Source organism: Protopterus annectens, chromosome 2.part0, assembly GCF_019279795.1.
Source record: "Protopterus annectens isolate FY-2018-M chromosome 2.part0, PAN1.0, whole genome shotgun sequence".
NCBI lineage: Eukaryota > Metazoa > Chordata > Ceratodontiformes > Protopteridae > Protopterus > Protopterus annectens.
The window spans coordinates 1,081,977,468-1,081,997,467 of record NC_056728.1 but is presented as its reverse complement, the minus strand read 5'-3'; the positions used below and the strand labels follow the sequence as shown (position 1 = coordinate 1,081,997,467).

General features: G+C 39.6%; 1 protein-coding gene across 1 annotated transcript in view; it reads left to right on the top strand.

Annotated features, from left to right (window-relative positions):
* The window catches only part of BNC2 (basonuclin 2), a 2,846,732-nt gene that overhangs the window by 2,299,953 nt on the left and 526,779 nt on the right, over nucleotides 1–20,000 (top strand). The window contains exon 3 of the mRNA XM_044061291.1: nucleotides 17,089–17,191. Within this exon, the coding sequence (XP_043917226.1) occupies nucleotides 17,089–17,191 (103 nt within the window). The remainder of the gene's footprint in view (nucleotides 1–17,088; nucleotides 17,192–20,000) is intronic.

Sequence of the window (20,000 nt, the reverse complement as noted above, 5' to 3'; positions counted from 1 at the left end):
CCGTTTGAGATCCTTTTTTTCTTGCACTAACCGATGTCAGAAAAAGTTAACAATTCCCTCGCCTGTGGAAAGCAAATACCACACCAAGACTTTCATTCTTACTGCGTCACTTGGTTAGGCCCAGACCACGATGTCCCCCGCTGTCACTTTTGTGCTTTGTTCAATGCCAGAACTATACGTCGTCAGGCCCTTATTGTAGCTAAATATTTTCACTTACAGTCCTCGAATTCTGATATGGCTTCAGTAAACTATCCGACAGCAGATCTTCCGAAAAAAATGTAAGGATCAAGACAGTGACAGACTGCACAGGTCCAAACCTTCCGACGACTCTTCCGTTAAGCTAGTTGTCAGTTCTCCAGTCCTCAGTGAGGAGCTTTTGCAGCCTCTGATACCCACTTCTGTGGATTCACAGGCCGCTACTGAGACCCTTTTATGCCGCAAAACTCTTCTTCAACTAAGGATCCTGGGGTTGTCTGTCCCTTGGATGGGTCCGGAGCGCCTGAGCAGGCACCGGCTTCTGAGGAAGTACTTCGCACTACCGATTCTCGATACAAATTGATGACTTCTTTCACATCTACCGTTCTTTTGAAAACTATCAAGTTTCTAAAGCCCAGGGTATGAACCACACCCAAGAACCCGATGACCAAATCTCAGGCACTTGCTTTCTTGGCTCAGTCTCAAATGCTTAACATGGGGGAAGACCTTATCATGCTGATCAGGGGAAGCCAAAGCCACCTCTTCCAAAAGAAAAGAGATCTGTCCCCAGTAGTTTTGCGTGAACAGGAGTCTGATGACTCTGATGCATCTGAATATGAAGACATGCAACCCCTCTCTGCTTATGAGGATTCTGATGCAGAAGACCCCATTCCTTCAGCCTCTCCCCCCGAGGACGTTTCCTTTGAGGAAACCCTTCATACCTTAAGGGAGCATTTCCAATGGGAATGTCTAAAAAGACACTCAGGGAATTCTTAGATCTTCCACAGCACAGACCCCTGGCCATTCCCCCAGTCCTGGATGTTGTGGATGATGTTTTCCTGGAATCCAGTTTGACTCCTGACACCCTCCCTCCTGCACCCAGAAAACCTGTCCGGTATTAGAGTCCCTGACTCTCACCAATTTCTTTTTAAAAATCCTACTGCTGACCCTGAGGTAATTTCTCAAGGGCCTAAAGGAATTAAAGTAACCTCTGCTAAGAATCCCATCCCCTCAGGGATTCCCGAGCACTAGACAGATGGGGTAAAAAAGTATACACCTCTGCTACTCTTGCTGTCAGAGCACTACATTGCCAGTTCCATATGCTAAAATTTCAGCAACATACCCTGGAACTCCTTAAACAAAAGGTGTCTTCCTTTCCTGCTTGTGCAGAATCTAAACAGTTACACGAGTTAATCCATTCTGCAAGTCAAGTAACTAAACACAGGTTGCACTGTGGTTTTGACACTTACGAGCTTCTTGCAGGGCAGCCGTCACCGATTCTATTCTAAACACTTCCTGGTGATACCAACATTCAAAATGCTCACCCTCCAGAAACTGCTACCCATGCTCTCCAAGGATGCTTGGCTAGCCACCCTAGACCTAAAAGAGGCCTACCTCCACATTCCTATCAGGGAATCATGCAGGAAATATCTACGTTTCACAGCAGGATCTCTGCACTTTCAGTTCTCTGCACTTCCCTTTGGCTTATCTACTGCTCCCAGAGTTTTCACAAAATGTCTGGCTCCGGCCTTAACTTTTGCAGACAAAGGAATATCTAGATTTACCCATACTTAGACTACTTAAATTAGGCAGATAGTCAGGAAAAGCTGCTCAAGAACCTGGCCTTTATAAAGTCCCTATTGACCTCCCTAGGGTACACAGTCATTGAAAAGAAATTCAAACAAGTACCCACCCAAAGGATTATATTCCTGGGTGCAAGCCTGGACACAGCATCCTATATGGCATTCCTTACTCCAGAAAATCAAATGTACCTGACAAACTACTTCTGTCAATTAGCCAACACACCCCAGTTATCTGCAAGGAAAATCTTGCAAGCTCTGGGGTTCATGGCGTCTTGCATTCTACTCATTCCATATGCCAGACTGCATATGAGGAAACTTCAATGGTACCTAGAAAGCCTTTGGTGTCAGCACTCTCAAGACCTGGAAACTCTTATACCCATGATACCTTGCCTCAGAAAAGTTTTTCTTTGGTGGGCAGCAGCATGCTCCCACAACAAGGGACTACCTTTCTCACCCCCCCCCCCGCTGCCCAGACTCTCATCACAGATGCATCAGACTATGCCTGGGGTGCACACCTGGACAGCAGGTGCATACACGGCCAATGGAGGCCACAGCAAATCCATCTGCACATCAACCAAAAAGAAATGTTAGCTGTCCAGCACACCTTGACAGCTTTCAAGCCCCTTCTCTCCCCGGGGGCTCTCCTGATCAAAACAGACAACACCACTGTGATGTGGTATATCAACAAGCAGGGAGGGACTCACTCCTACCCTATATGCAGGCTGGCCATGACCCTTTGGCACACAGCCTCTGCCATACAACTCCACGTGTTAGCACAATTCCTGCCAGGTTCTCTAAACTCTCTGGCAGACCACTTAAGCAGAAATCTTCTGGACCCACACGAGTGGCAGCTAGACAAAAGAATCTTCACCCTAATAACTCAGAAATGGGGCACCCTGAAGGTCAACCTCTTTGCCTCCCACACCAACCATCAGCTCAGCCAGTTCTGCACCAGGGAGCATCACTGCATGGCTTGAAAAGTGGATGCACTGTCCTTCCCCTGGGTCAGTCTATCGGTCTATGCCTTTCCTCCACTACATTTCATCCCCAGGGTACTGCTCAAAATAAAAGAGGAAAAACCAAGGGCAATTCTTATTGCTCCAGACTGGCCTCATCAGCACTGGTACCCACTGCCGTGCAGCCTGTCCCCATGTCATCTCACTTAGACCCCAATCCTTCTAACCCAGAGGGAAGGAGAATTCATGCATCCCCAATTGCAGACCCTCAGTTTGGCAGCTTGGCTTATTCCCTAACCACCAATCAATCCGCCAACCTCAGTAAACAAGTTCTAGATGTTATACATGAGGCCAGATGCCCTAACACTAGGAAGTCTTATGCTGACAAATGGAAAAGGTTCTGCACCTGGATTCAGGCTAAGGGAGCCGATACCGCACAACCCTCCCTCCTTCTCATCTTGAATTACTTAGCTGACCTGCTAAACAGTGGTCTCTCTTTTTTTCTATATTAAAATTCATGCCTCTGCTATCTCTGCTCGTTTCCCCACTGAGCAGCCCCTTTTGTCACACCCTCTGATCAAACAATTCCTAAGAGGGGCTAGCAACTTGAGGCCACCCAGAAGACCACCTACCCCAGCTTGCAACCTTAACTTTGTGTTGGAAAAGCTCACCCTGCCCCCCTTCGAACCAGCATCTTCAGCAGAGTTAAACATTTTCTTCTGCAAGACAGCTTTCCTTCTGGTCATCACTTCAGCCAGAAGGGTCTCTGAGCTACAAGCACTCATGGCTGTGGAGCCCTTCATCATCTTCCATACTGACAGGGTTTCCCTCAGGACTAACCCATCCTTCATGTCAAAGTGGTGTCCAGTGTGGCTCTCAACCAATCAATTCATTTGCCCACTTTTTTCCCTAATCCACAGAACAAGGGGGAAAGGATCCTTCACTCTCTAGATGTGCACAGACAACTCCAATTCTATCTAGACAGGACTAAATCCTTCAGAAAGTCTGATCCAATTGCTGGTTAGCTTTGCTGCAGGGGCAGAGGGCAAAGCCATCTCCAAACAGTTTCCAAATGGATAACACACTGCATCCATTTCTGTTACAAGCAACATGGAAAGCCTCCCCATAAGGGGGTTAGGACTCACTCCACCAGAGCAGCCTCCACCTCTGCAGCTTTCCTCAGAGGAGTCTCCACCAGGGACATCCTGGAGGCAGCCACCTGTTCACACTTTCACCAAACATTACCACCTGCCTATCTTCTCCAAATCCAGGGCAGGGTTTGCCTCTGCAGTCTTGCAGGGCATCCTAGCCAGCCCCTAGCCTCCTAGACTGCCTCCACCCTTTTCCTCAGCTTTGGGAATCAACCCAAATGTGATGAGTGCAGCAGTGAAACATGAATAACATAGTACAGTTGTGTCCACTTACCATAAATGTAGATGTTTGAGTGTATTCACTGTTGCAGTCCTGGTTTCCCTCCCTCCATCCCCCTCTTTTTCTTCTCTCACCTTACAAGGGACATTTCAGTATTTACTTTCTACTGGTGAGGTTGTTCCACCAGAACCTGGGTCCCACTTGGGGTCTCCTGACAGGGCAAGAAAAACTGATGTAATGACGTCGGCTGGCTTACTTTATACTACTGACGACCTCACATCAGTCCTAAAGTGGCAGCAACTGACCCAGAAATATTAAGCCTCTGGTATTTGGGCTGGCCGAGGGCTACCCTGGCAGGGATAACCCAAATGTGACGACTGCAACAGTGAATACACTCGAACATCTACATTTTTGGTAAGTGTACACAACTGTACTTTCCCCTTTCTTTGGGAAATTGCCAGGGGCAGTTATCACAAGCTTCTTTACAGACTAGATCTAATCACACAAGAACAAGGATGTTTGATACACCCAAACACCAGCTGACTTCAATTAACTTCCTGGATAATAAGTTCTTAATTCCTTTTAAGCACCTCTTTACTGAGGACGTGCGTAATATGCTAATGGAGGCAAGAAAACTTGCTAGTAGAAAATCATATCTTAGCAAATGGAAAAGGTTTTCTAGTTGGTGCCAGCAATATAACCAGCACCCATTCAGAGCTAGTTGTTTTGTTTTACAATACTAGTGAGAGTCACTATCCCATGGCCTTTCCTACTCCTGTGTCAAGGTTCATTTGTCAGCCATTTCAGCCTCTGTCAATGCAGTCTCATGTCAAAATGGTTTTGAAAGTGGTGTTGCATAAGAAGCCTTCAAGAAGACTAGTGGATTTCCCTTGGGATCATAATTTTGTGTAGAAAAGCTAACACTTGCTACATTTGAGCCAGCTAACCTGACTGACTTGAGGTTCTTGACATGGAAGACATTTTTATTGATTGGTCTGTCCTCTGCAAGAAAAGTATCTGAGTTGCAAACTCTTTTGGTGAGTCAATTGTACCTCACTTTCCACAGGAACAGGGTTTCTTTGAGAACCAGTCCTCCTTTTATGCCTAAAGTGGTATCCAAGTGTACTTTAAGTCAACTGCCCATCTCCCTGTTTTCTTTTCTGAGCCCAAAAATGAGGGAGAAAGGATACGCCATACCATGAATGTACACAGACAACTCTGTTATATACATGTGTGTGGGTGTGTGTGTGTATATATATATATATATATATATATATATATATATATATATATATGTGTGTGTGTGTGTGTGTCTGTACACACACTGTTTCCATCAGTGTCTGATGAAGCAGAGAGGACTCTGCGAAAGCAATCACATTTTTTTCTAATTAAAGAGAGTTATGTGCCGTGTGTATCCAGTGAGTTTTATTTTACTTAGAGTATCTGTACTTTGCTTTTCTCACTAAATCAAGCAAATCCTCAAGTCATTGTTGCTGAATTGGAGCTACACAACACAGAGACAAAATTCTGGAATGTAGTAACCTCAGTTGCCCTACAACTCTGTTATTGTCGACCGAAATAAAGGCAGACCTATAATAGCTGTTTTAGTTCTGTGTCTAACAGGTTTTAAAAAGGCAAGAGTGTGTATGTTACTTGGGTAGTCAGTGGAAGAAGAGCCTATAAAGTAGTGATTCTCTAAGAGTAGTCGGTCCTTTTTAAGGCCATTCTTCACTAAACCGTTCGGTATTTACGTATTATCGCAACCAGATTTTTGCGATAATACCACTTGCTTCCAGATTTTGTTTTCTGACCGTTAGTGGTTTATACGTGTTATATAATGTGTTTCCTTTAACAATACATCTTTTTTTCTGCAGTGTTTTCAATAAAATGTGTATAACTAACCCCCCAAAAAATTTAAACTGCTGTTGTTTCTTTATGCAGTTTACTGCCAGGGTGGTGAAGCTTAACTGAATAGTGCACCGCCACCGCTCGCTGAACGTTCCTTTCCCTTTCTTTTCTTTTCTTTTTTTTCTTCATGGCAGCAAATGCTGATGAATGTAATGGTCATAAATGTGTTTTTTTTGGAGCTTTTTTAGCTATATATATATATATATATATATATCACAGCTGTGTCAATGGTTTTCCTGAGACTCGTACAGGTACAACACAGGTTATCTGATTAATTAATTTTAGACCTACCCCCAACAAAAAAGTAAAAACATGCTGATGTGTTTCTTTATGCAGTTTACTGCCAGAGTGGTGAAGCTTAACTGAATAGTGTGCCGCCGCCCGCTGAACGTTCCTTTCCCTTTTTTTTTCCCGTGGCAGCAAATGCTGATGAATGTAATGGTCATATATGTTTTTTTGGACCTTTTTCAGCTATATCACAGACTCATACGGGAAAAAAACAGGTTATCTGTTTAATTTTAAGATGTTTCCTGACATTTGTACAACACTCTCAGTCAGATTATGATAACAGTAAGCAAGTGGTATTATCGCAAAAATCTGGTTGCGATAATACGCAAGTACCAACTGTTCTTGTTTCCTGCTCCAGTTCATAGTATTATACTTTGTGTTTGTTTATTCCTTCCACTCAGAGCTGCTAATGTTGTTTCCTTGCTCCATTCTTCTGGCTTTTCATTTTCATGCCTTTATCCTAGAAATTTTCTTTTACTAGTATTTGTACATTTTTTTTGCATATTTTTTTGGTTATTACAAAACTAGTTATTTTAACTGCAGTTTTAACCCAACATATTATTTAATCAACTATCTTTTTGTTCCATGTTACTTTCATCTTGCCCAACTACCTATGCAGCCCCTGTTGCACTTCAACATGTAGCCTGTATAGAATATTGTATGTTCGTTTTCCATTTATTTATTTTGATACATGCTAAGTTTTTATGTCCAGTATAGTAGATGATACAGCTTTTATTAATATATATCTCATGTTAACAAAAAGCAAAACACGCATTCTATTCTTTTTGTCAGAGAGGATTTGGAACTTATAAAAAACGGTGCTGACTTAATCAACTTCTTTTTTTTTTTTTTTTTTATGTAATGAAACCTCAAAAACTAATCATGTGGTTTGCTGGTGTTCAAAGGACATAATCTCTAATCATGTTTTTCTTTTTAAGAGGTGTACATTCCGCAGAGTCTTTGTCCATGCCTCCTTCCCCGAGGACAGTAAACACAGCAGTGTGCATTACAACCAACTTTACAAACAAAATATGGTATACAGAACATGTTGACCAGCCTTATTGCACTAAACATAAATGCATGCCATCAAACAGCCATCATCTAGCAGGCATGTTGATCTACCACTCACCTGCTAATGCAACCATACTAGCTGTGTAAGAACAGACAGCTCTTTCATTAAATACAGAATTTAAGAGCAGCATCTCAGACCTCTCACTGCTACCTTCCAATTTGATCCAGGAAAGAAAAGGGGAAAGGGGCTGCCTCCCAGCTGGAGGCTTATTGAACAAATGTCCACATACACCAACTGAAAAGAGGTGAGCTTCTCAGTTGCCTGCGCCAAGAGACCAAACTACAAGCTTCTCTACCATAAATACCTATCCTATCACTTATATTAATTAGCTCATATCCTGCCTGAGCCTAATTTTCTTCACTTAGCCCCCTATTCATATGTTATTACCACCAGAACATACGTACATACACACATACATACATACATACTCAGCTAATCCTGAACACAAAATCCCACTCTTAAACCTACAAATGCATATATTCTATGGCATGCAAGTGTAGCGTCTTAAAACGTCAGAGAATGTGTTCATATAAAGGTGCCTTCTCAACAGCTTCCTTACCCTATAACAGGAACATTATTTTGAGTAAATGCTTATATGTTTGAGCACCACCTAATGTAGGAACATTTAGCAAGTATAAAACGGTAATGAAAATCCAACATTTTCCATATAACTAATGAAAGCACTATTTTCTATTCATCTTACTGTTTCTTCAAGTTGATTTGTTTTATTTTCAAAACATTTCTACAATGTATTACCTATATGAAAGTTAAGAGTTCATAGACACATTTTAGCATTTAGGATTTTGTTGGTTGTGCAGTGTCAATTTACTAATTAAAAAAGAAAAATGTGTGTGCTTTCTTTCTTGTTTTAATATTTTCTTTTTTAATTTACACACAACTACTGAAGAGTTAATTACCATAAAATATTCTAAGATTTTGTGGTGACATGCACAGGGAGTGAGATAATAAAAAAGACTCTATATTCTGCCTAATTTTCTTTTTTCTTCACAGTTAATTACCAAGAGTTCATTAATTAATGACTGTATTAGAAGAAACCACTATTACTGACAAGGGCATGTCTGATGCATAGTTTGATCAATACATTATTGGACATGAAACAGGCCCCTCACATGGAATATTTTTTGTTTGTTGTTGCAGCAGTACCAGTTTATGAGTATATATATTTTCTGTTCCTCACAGTCAGGAATTGGTTTGCAAACCTCCACTATTTGTGATTGTTTCCAGTCACACAGACCACATTGTTCTATTAAACAGAAGCCAACAACAGACCAGTTTTATGGACGTTCAAGCATCAAAGAGACTGCAGATTACTTCTCCCCTCTCAAAAAAACACTTTAATTCTTGAGATAATGGTTAGCTATCTCCATAAGTGACAAACGCAGTAAGTTTTCCTGAATAAGCAGTAGATACTTTGTGATTTCTCCATTTGGTGTTTAAGCCAACCCTTCACATAATTTTATCAAGTAATACAGGCTAAGCTAATGCCATGTTTAAAGAATGGTAGAGTGTGGGCTAGAACATGGTATAATTCCTATGTCAGTTATTTAGGAAGTATCCGATTGCTCTTTTCTGAGTTAATGAGTTGTGATATGTCTAAGAATCCTTTGTTTGGAATAGTGATTAGATGGAGAATCAACTTAAAGTTGATATACACTTTTAATTCAGAAAGCCACTGATTCTTATGAAGCACCTACTATATTCAGTGACTGGACTCTGTGAAATCCACAAATCTACAGTTTTTCATTTATTTTTTTAGTTAAAAGATTAGTTTATACTTATTCGTAATATATTTAATGTTAAATAGTAATTTACATTTCAAGTTAATCTGTATAATTTCTACCAACATTCTTTTGTCAGGCTGCAGAAAATTGTAATATCAAAGTCCAATTACCCTGGATTGTTGATAGAGTTACACAGCATTGCTGTTTATAGCTCTAGGAACATCCTTTGTACCTATATAGAGTCTTGCAAATTAATGGTGTATAATAGTAGAAAAGGCCTATTAAAAATGTGTATTCACCAATGCTTCATAGCCGTGTTGTATATGCTAACAGTAGGCAGAGACCTGGTCTGAAAAAGAAAATGTAAATGTCAGATCTCTTATTTCATCTGAACTTGGTAAATACAAATGTGTCTGAAACTCTGGCTGCAGAATGCTTGTATGTAATTTAGTTTTGAGCTGTTTCTTCAAGGGGCATTCCACAGGCCTCATAGTAATTGTAGTAATAGTAATACATTGGTTTGTGACCCAGGGTGAATCTCGTTAAATAGATGCCTTGCAGTTCATACATAAGCATCGTTTAGCACTATTGGTCACCTTTCTGAATTTCATATTACTGTTAAGAGAGGTTTGTTTCACTTAAGCCATGTGGGTTTTAAAGGGATGTTTGGTAGATATTTAGCTAATGAATGAATTATCCTCACTTTGCTGAACACACACTTCCTTAACCAATTCTTTACAAAATACTTCCACACCAGTTGTGATATGAGTTCAAATATATCTTCTTTTCATTTTACATTCATTCGAACTAGCAGTAGTAACCCCATTTAAATACAGTTAACCAAGAGTCATTAATTTTCTTTTACCTGCTCTGTCTTATTCAGCCGCAGAGAGAGACAGAACCTATCATTTGTTTGTGTCTGTCGCCACAGCAGAACTCCGGTCCGCTAATGATTGGCAGTAGATTTTTACGTACTGGTTTGCTGGGCCTAACGCACAACCTTCAATGAAGGAACGCCCATTCACGCATGTCGACACACAGAAGACGCTCTAACTGAGAATCGAACGGGCAACGTCTAACTGTGAGGTGACACCGCTACCGCAGCACCACCACCGCAGAACCTATCATAATGTAGATAAATAACCCTGAGTATATTTTCTTCCATTGCAGAATATATAAACACACACCAGATTAGAGGATTATCTGTTCACTTTCCTTTAGAAAGTGGAAGGAAACTAGCAGCTATCAAAAAACTACACAGAAATGGGTACAACATGAAGGTTTCACACAGAAGCACCCAGACTAGGAAATGAACTAGAGAACCAGGTACTGTGAAAAAAACAGTGCTGACTGTTGCACCACTCTGCTACTCTTATCAAGATCTTAATATGAAAAATCTAGGCATATACATAACGTGATAAATCGGTTCAAGAAAAATCATCACTTAACATAGAATAAATCCTTTGAATAAGTGCAGCTCCCTTTGCCTTTCAACTTTAATATTTCCACTCCATATTCTTCCTGTTAGCAATAATCTGCCCAGAAGCCTGTCACAAACCACTCAGCCCAGTGACACATGCAACAAAGAATATTAGTCAGGCTCTGCAACCCACCACTCACCACCTTAAGTATTTGCCAACTGCAAGTTAAAGGTGTAGATTTCTCAAGAAATACTACTGCCAGATAATTGTAGTCTGCCCAACCTTTAACCATAGAGCAAAGAACTAGGATCCTCTTGTGCACTCAAGATAAAGACCTATTGGGGGGTGGCCTGGAACAAAGGGGTCCTTGCTGATTGGCATAAATTAAAAAAATAGGTGGAGCCACTTGTAGAACATAGGTGGGGGCTGTTCTGGAAATCGATCCTAGTCTCTGTCGACGTCAATATCCAGGGTTTTCAGTTAGCAGTACAGCCTGTGGATATGTTTCTTTAATTGCAGCACATTTTTAATGGAACTGTTGACACATGAGCCTAGGTTTGTTGCATGCATTCAAGCAAATTTGCCACTCAATCTCCCTTTTCTCAAGCAAAGTATTCTTGTTTTCTTTGAGCAGAGCTAAGTTTACACAGTCAAGGATATAGACTTGAAACAGATGTGGCCAGTCTTGTCCATGCCATATTCAGAGGTGCCAGAAGCTGTTGAAGGCTGGGGGATCACTTAGTGATTTAAAAAAGGCAATTTTTTAAATTAAATGTATTTCCAACCACAACATAGGTTCACTTGGTGAACAATTTTTAAGCTTAGCCAAGTTCCCATTTGGTGCTTGAATTAACATTTCCTGATTGGTCTTACCTATCCCATGGCTGATAATTGTATATTAGCCTTAATGAGAATAACTGTGATCATATGATCGATAATTTGAGGGGACCCATGTATGGGATGCAGCGTTTAGGAACTGTTTCTATCTATTAGTGGCACTAGGGAAAATCCTGGAGTGCATTTTCTATTACCCATCCTCAGATCCAAGTTGCATTTGAATATGGACAGGGATGAGCTTTGTTTTACTTGACTGGATAGTCTGTGCTGGAGCAGTGGTAACCTCTATGATGTATATCCATCTGTCCACAACATTCAGCTTAGATACCTGGACTGAGTATTTATGATGCCATTTGACCTGTATGCCAGACACGTCACCTCTAAGCACTCTAGGACACTGAGTATAGTGATAAATCTTTGAGGTGGTCCATGCAAGACCTGTTGTTTAGGACTTGTGTCTCTGTGGGTATTCCAATTGTTGCATGGGTCTGGACAGGTACATGCCAAAGTGGGCATTATACAAGATGATTGACCTAATGAGAGCTTTGTAAAGGGACAATAACATCTCTAGATGTAGTCGCAATCAATTTGTTTATAAGATGTGCAATATAGAAAGACTTTCTTATGACTCTGACCACGTGTTGGTCAAAAGTTAGGTCACTGTACACACAAGTACCAAAATGCCAAACAACTGGGTCAGTTCTCAGGGGGCATTGTCAATTTGGTAGTTCCCTAGAGTAGATGACTTCCCAAAGGATACAATAATGTATTTTTTGAAGTTTGGTTTCAATTCATGATTCTGGCACCAGTTATTGTTTGTGACACACCTTCCTGCATGATGGTTAAGTCATTTGGGGATACAATAACTGCTCCTAGCATGCAGTCATCTCAGACTTAGCCGGCCAAAGCCCTTCAGTATTTCCTTTTACTTTTGAGATGTGTATGCCAAACAGAAAATGTCTCAGCACCGACCCCTGGTGGAATCCACTGTTGACTGGCCTCTTCCCCTATTTTGATTTCCTGCATCCTGTGTGTAAGTTGGCAATCCAGCTAGTGATGTAAGTGTTTGTTCCTACATTATTCATCTTTTCTACTCCACCTGAGAGGGAATTGTCAAAAGGCTTGGCCAGGTCACAGTAATGTGGTGTGAACTGTTTTACATTCATCCATTGCTTTGGTGACAAGAGTAAAGCTTAAAATTTGCCCATGATTTTGAGCTTTCCACACTTTCTCCTGATTCTTGCCCTAAGAAGTTGAGAGATCAGAGCATATGTTTGACTGTCCCAGATTGTGTGCCATATTTTTGGTTTGTTCCTCATGTGTGTGATTTTCTGGCAAATTTTATGAGGATTGCAAAACTTGAGTAATGATAGACACTTGAGTTTCAGACAAACACTGAGCCATTTAATAAACAATTCTGTCTCACAATGAAAACATGAGCAGTAGACTTCTCTGCCCTTGAAACTCACATTCGTTGAAATGGCATGAAAACCCACATTCATTTTGCATCTGGCCAGTGGAGGACTAAGCTTACCTCTGGATTGTTTTCAAACCATAGGGTCCTTACACATTTTTAGCGCCATGCATACATGTATGTGTTCTTTGAGTCACATTCCTGAATGCATTAAATTATATTCCTTGTATAATACAGCACCACTTGTTAGAATGTGTTTTAAATTTGTAGTTTTGAACAGTCTTCTAGTAAGCATTGAAACAAAATGTATGAACCAATAATGACAAAACTACCTATTTCAGAAAATTTCAACAATAAAAGGCCACTCAGACTTCTGTCATTACAATCCACCAATGTCAGTAAATATGCAAAATCTCTGCAAAAGTAAGTCATTTAAATAATTCCACGTTAAAGGGATCTGTAACTAATGAAGAGGTTGCTGCTAGCAAACAACTTTATATTTCACTGTTTCATCTACATGTAAAGTGCCTGTTGCCCTTGATGAATAAATTGCCTATGTTACATTAAAAATGATAAGCTAGTAATATTGCAATGGGGAATGGATGGCAAACTGATGTAAGTTAGTAATATTGCAATGGGGAATGGATGGCAAACTGATAACTCCTCCAAAGGAGGACATTCATAGGACTGCAGCATCCACTTGCTGTAAAGTACAACACGGTACAGAATCAGTGACCCATCTGCAAACTGTGGGAGTAGAACCCACAGCCTTCTGCATCAAAAACAAGTATACTACCTGTTGTGCTATTAACAATGCAAACATCTTACCATAAGCAGCACTAAACTTCTCTTCCCCGGAAGCTTTTAGCTCCTTGTAAAATCCGTTTGAGACTCAACTAAATCTCTCAACTTTGCAGCACAAGAAATAATGAAAAAGACAAAATTTATTTGAGGGACAAAGGCCCAAAACCAGGGACACTTTTTAAATATTGCTTGTATAATCTTAGAAATTTGCTAAAATAAAGTGTTTTGTTTTACCATGCGTTTCCTGAAAGATAAGAAGACTGAAGTTAAGGGCTATCATTATTTAGTGAATTTAGTTCTCACTGATTTGCCAGAAAACCACAAATTTTAAGAGGAGCAGACCAAAAGTATGAACCAAATATTCAGGCAACTCTCTGGCAGCAATGATCATGCTCGGTGGGGGGGGGCAGTATAACTCCTGTAACACAAAATAGCAATAAGAGAACAAAACTCTCCTTACCATCTGTAAGGAAGCATGACACTATCTCTGGCAGCAAATATGGAACAGCCATGGCATAACTCCTGTAATACAGAGGACACATGACTCTAGCTCTTGCAGCATCAATGGAACAGCTAATTTGTTTGTAGTTTAGCTTCCGTGCGTGGAATCCATATTAGCGTGTAACACATGCATGGGTCCTCCAAACTCTTTAGTTTAACTTGAGTGTGAATCCACAGCTAGTTTTTTTTTTTTTCCTACCACGAGACAAGTTTTGCAGCTGTAAAAGTCGGGGGGTTCCTCCTTCTGTCTCTGTGGTTCCGGTGCCCTTTGCCATATTTGGCTAGTGTTTTTCTGTTAACTTTGTGTCTGAAAGGTGCCAGATAATGAGTATTTTGATTTTTTAATTGTTTTACCAACACAAAAGCAGTTGCACTGTATGCACTGTGGCCTGCAGACAATCATTTCAGTACTACAGTCACATTTGTTCCTACTGTAGTAAGCTTAACCTGTGTTAATACAGGTGATGTAGTTAGTTTTGCTCATATACCTGCTGAAACTGCAATTGGGGGTTTCCCATGCATAAATGCTATTCATTCCTGAATAGGTGTTTGGATCTTTGGATTCAAGGTAATCCCTAATACTTTTCCCTCTTTTAAATATAAACTGTGGACCTAGTTCCAATATTCTAGCAATCTGTTTGTTGCTGTCTGTTATGACCCAATTGTCTTTCTCCACTCTGCAGATTTCTTTGTGATCTGTAGCAAACGTTACAGCCATACTTTTTTATGACCTCAGTTCTGGGCCTGCATATAGGTTCCTGAGCTGGTAATTGCCTTGCCTACATAAAACCAGTTGCACAGTGTGCATTGATTTTGGCATGTGTCCTTATAGCTCTAACAAATGCTTATAAATCTACACACGTGTGTATGTATTTGTTAATGTACTTTGAAATTCATAAATGTTGTTTTTGTTCATATTGCTACTTCTGTAGAGTCTGGATCACTTATAGCTTGTAAGCATTGGGGAAGGAATATTTGGCGTCTGTAAGTTACTAGTGGTCTGTATGAAATGGTGAATTGGGGGACCATTAGGTTCAGTCATTTAAAACTGTCATTATCTTAAGTAATACTTTTCTGAGATGTAAAGCTCTTTAAAAGGATGGCAAAAATAGTAGTTCTGAAAGAATTGCACAATTTTACTTAAACACTAGGAAAAATATAGTGTGTGAGGCATTTTGCATCATGGTGCATCCCTGTACCATGTCAGAGGAACATGAATATAGGAAACTGGCTTAATTTGATGATACATTTGTTAAACTAAGACTTAAAAAATTACAGTTAACTGTTTATGCAATCTGTTTTCTTTAAATAGCTCCTACAACATCTTGCCTAAAAAGAACTTATTCAAGGGCTGTGAAAAAGAAACCGTTACTGAGTAGCCTTAGTTACTACTAAGCAGTATATACCATAATTTTGTGGGGTGCACTGAGTTTAGTAAGGGTGCAGTACTGCAGTCACAGGGTATGATGACTGCTTGAATTTGGTTTCACATTTATATCCTAGAACTGAACATGAGAATGTTTTAATGAAAATAAAAGGGAGCTGAATATTTTATTAGTAAACTTGACAGAATGTGCGTTAGACCCGCAGTTCTTGCTATTAGATGACAGCATTCTAATAATAAATGGGGAAATACCTTCCCTGTGTTTATGATAAACACTAAAAAGAAGTCTGAGTTATAATACCTTAAAATGGATCAGCAAAGATACAAAAGCTTGCTTGTGTATTTGAAGTGCATGAGCCCTCCAATTGGAGGTAAACAAAGAATTATAGAATGTCCTTGTCTCCGTTTACATTAGTGACGTGTAGAAGACTCCATAAATTACTTCCTAACATCCACTTAGTCTGTGTTTTAATTTCCATGGATTTTTTTGTCCTGGTAGGTGTATATAATACTAGTACTGGAAAATTAAAAGCACTACATTGAGATAGCTCAGTTTATTTTGAAATGAATGGTAGTGTGTGGCCTCTGTCATTACAGCTTATATGGCAAGCTGTCTGCTTTATTGCAGGGATATAGGTAGCAGCAGTAAGTTTGTCTTGCTTACCTGCTTTTGTTCAAGAGGACAGATGAAGTGGCACTTTAATGTGTATATGTGAGGGAAGATTCACTTCAGAAGCTCGAATTCCCAAAATCTCGAACCTCATATGGTCGAGACCAAAAGATCGAGTTTTGAAAACTCGAACTTCTAAAATGAAACGCAAAATAAAAAAAAAAAAGTCAAACATTGCTGTGCCCCCCACACCCCCCCTACTTAAATATATCAACTCCGAGATCGCACTACAGTGGGGAAAAGGGAAATCTCCCATATTGCGATGTATGCTGAAGCGCAAAACAGGAGATTTCCCACTTCCTGTCAACACCACAAAAAAGATAAAAACATTACGTACACACAGAGCATACAAGAAGCCTTGCCTCTGTGTGCACGTAATGTTTTAAGGTAAGTAAAGTGTTATTTTTAAAAACTTTACATATTCGATTAACTGAAATGTCGATCATATGGTCTCGACCATATGACATTCGAGATTTCAGTAATTCGATTATGTAAAGTGCTTCCGTGAGGGAACATATATGAAAATATCAAAAATGTGCTAAAACAGTCAATTGTAATTGTCTTCTCCTAAATGCAGTGAATTAATTTATTTAGTTTTATTGGGTGATGACAGATGATTATGGACAAGTAGCCTGCTTATCTGCAGGTAAAACTAACAAACACACTATGAAAATGAGAGCAGGAAAGGGCACCAGTCAAAGATTTAATGCTATTCTGTTTTTTGTAGAGCTTCTTCAGAATTATCTACAGGTAAATTTTGTGAATGTAATACAGCTATAATAAAAGGATATTCATTTATTCAGTTAGCTAGTTAGTTAAATAAAGTTAAATTAATTGGATCCAGTAGTCTGTTTTCCACTATGACCTGTAATGCTTGAAAATCAAGATATAGAAATAATTTGTGTTTGTAATACAGGTATTGATATTTCTTTTCATTTGCAGGCCATCCGATGTACATTGGTGAATTGCACTTGTGAATGTTTCCAGCCTGGGAAGATTAATCTGCGAACTTGTGACCAGTGTAAACATGGCTGGGTGGCACATGGTAAGAAAGCATCTGTTTTATTTTTCCTTCACTGGTTATACTCCACCTGTGTTGTGCATCCCAGACATATAATATGCTACCTTTATTAAGTGACCCTTTTCATGTCATACTTTAATGTAAAATTTACATTATCAAACATAACATGTATACTATGGTAAATGAAACCTGCCCACTGGAAACTGTGTGTATGTGGTTGCTGTAGTGGGAAATCTCCTTTCCTTAAAAGTTTTAGCACCCTCATACGTATGTAGAGGCTTGAGTACTGGACTTTGCAACTTAAATAAAAAACTATTTTTAAGGCAGTGTTTGAATGCAGCTTCAAAGTTGTTAAACTTCGTTCAAGTTGAACGTGATCTGTCTGCTTTCCTGAGCCCCACGTCAAAGAGCATGTCAGATGTGGTGTGCCATTTCAGTGGTGTAGTGTGAAATACACAGCATAATTGTACCTTGTCTTTTTTACTTTCATTGTAACTTGTGATAATTACCAGAGTTTTGTAGACGTGCATATCTTAGTTGTCAGCTGGTGGTTCCAAGTTGAACTGTGTGTGTGTGTGTGTGTGTGTGTGTGTGTGTGTGTGTGTGTGTGTGTGTGTGTATATCTATCTATATATACATACACACACACACACACATAATATATCTAAAATCTCTCTCTCAATATATATATATATATATATATATATATATATATATATATATATATATATATGTATGTATATATACACACACACACACATATACACACACACACACACACACACACACACACACATCATACCTCTCAACCTGGAAACAACAAAAATCTGGACAAGGCTCATGAAAAATAGGTACAAATATGTGCGCTGATTAACATAAAGTTTGCATACATAATTATGTAGCCCCACCCACCCCGAATGAATTGTGGGATACCAACTTTCAAACACAAACTGAAGAAAAGAGAACCAAAATATGGTACCAGAGTCCCCAAGCAGCCATTCCAATGTCCCATTACCTGGCTATTTTACCCCATTTACTATAAACACTAATGTGTGCATACTGCTTTACTTCTACAATCCACAATGATTATTTGGATTTTATTTTTACATTTTATAGCACAATGCACAAACACTAATAGACATCTGCTAAACAAAGCAATACTGTCTCACAATGAAAATAGACTTAGCATTAAAACTTCTCTGCCCCTGAAACTCACTTCTCACCATAGCTGTCATTGTCTTGGCACAAAAAAATCTGGACAAAGCCAATAATGGGGAATACAGCCCCAAAATAGGACAAGTTTCAAAAACTGATCATGTAAACTTAGAAAATTGCTAGAATAAAAGATTTTGTCTTACCATTTATTTTCTGAAGAATATGAAGTCTGAAATTCAAATGCCTATCATTATTTAGTGAATTCAATCCTTCAGCGGTTTGCCACAAAAATCCTGAAAACCACAAATTTTATGAGGAGCAGAAAAAAATATGAGGCATAAATTCACAAGTGGTGGTGGTTAGGGACTTTAGGCTCTTTTTTTTTACCTCTACCCAAAGTACAGGGTTTGAACCTGACTGAGTACCTCTCTAGCCACCAGGTGTAGTCACCTGGGGCATTTACACACACACACACACACACACACTGCCTTTGCATACATCTGATACTTGAAAAATATCGCATTAAGAAATGGATCTTTGTTTCCTGCTTGGTACAGGGAGAATGAGGTCAATAAGAGAACATGAAATCAGTGTACACTACACCAAAAACAGAGAAATAACAGAAACAAAGCTGTCAGTTTTTAAAAAGGAAGGAAATAAAAACATATTGCTGCATACCCCCCATGATGTATTCTAACAGTAGTGATGAATATAGGGGCAGTAGTTTTTTGTATGCTTGCTTTGCCACATTTAAACTGACCATCACAATTCCCCTGTCCTGAAAGGCTATCATCCAGGCAGTTATGGAAAATGCTAGTGCCCTTTGCCAGTATCCTGACAAATAATGTTTTTTTTTAGTTCTTAGCCCTTCTCCACAGCTGGATGATATGTTATGTTAATCAGGGTTGTGGCCACAAAACCTCATCAAGTGACTGCATACTTTAGATGAGTAGTTGAGGAAAGAAGCTATACTGACAACTCAGCTAAACAAGCACCTTGACTGCCCCCCCCCCCCAAGAATCATACCTCTAAAAGGATAAGAATGCACATTCTCCCCATATCAACTCCAGCTGGTATCTGAACTACTAATCAAACCTGGGTCACCTCTGTAATAGTAGTAGTCAAGGCTTTATACCTCTACAAAAATAGTACTTAGGGAGCTGCAACTTTGACAGGAGTATGAAGTGTGTTTACTCTCCAAGTAGGTTCAGTAACAAAGGTAAGATGATGGTGGTGCAGGAACTAACTTGGAGAAGCACAGTACAGAAGACTAAACAGGTCTGGTTAATTTTGCAACTAATGCAGTGTGAAAACAACTTTTCTCTCTATTAGCATGCATCATTTTGGAGTTATTCTATTTTATTCTATTTGTAATCACCAGTCTTGCATATAAACATATTACAGTGCTCTCCTATGAGCCCATGCACACACACACACACACACACACACACACACACACACACACACACACACACACACACACACACCGAGAAGAAAATACTTCAAAAGCTCTGCACTGTTCCTCACTTTGCAGATGGAAGTTTGAGAGCTATGCCCCATTTGACCACGATTTGGCTGACTCCAAAAAAAGCTTAGAACCTCCAAACGGTTAAAGAGAGATGAGCTTATTTTAAAATTCTCTCCCCGAACAGTCAGCTGACTTCCAAGCAGCTAATCT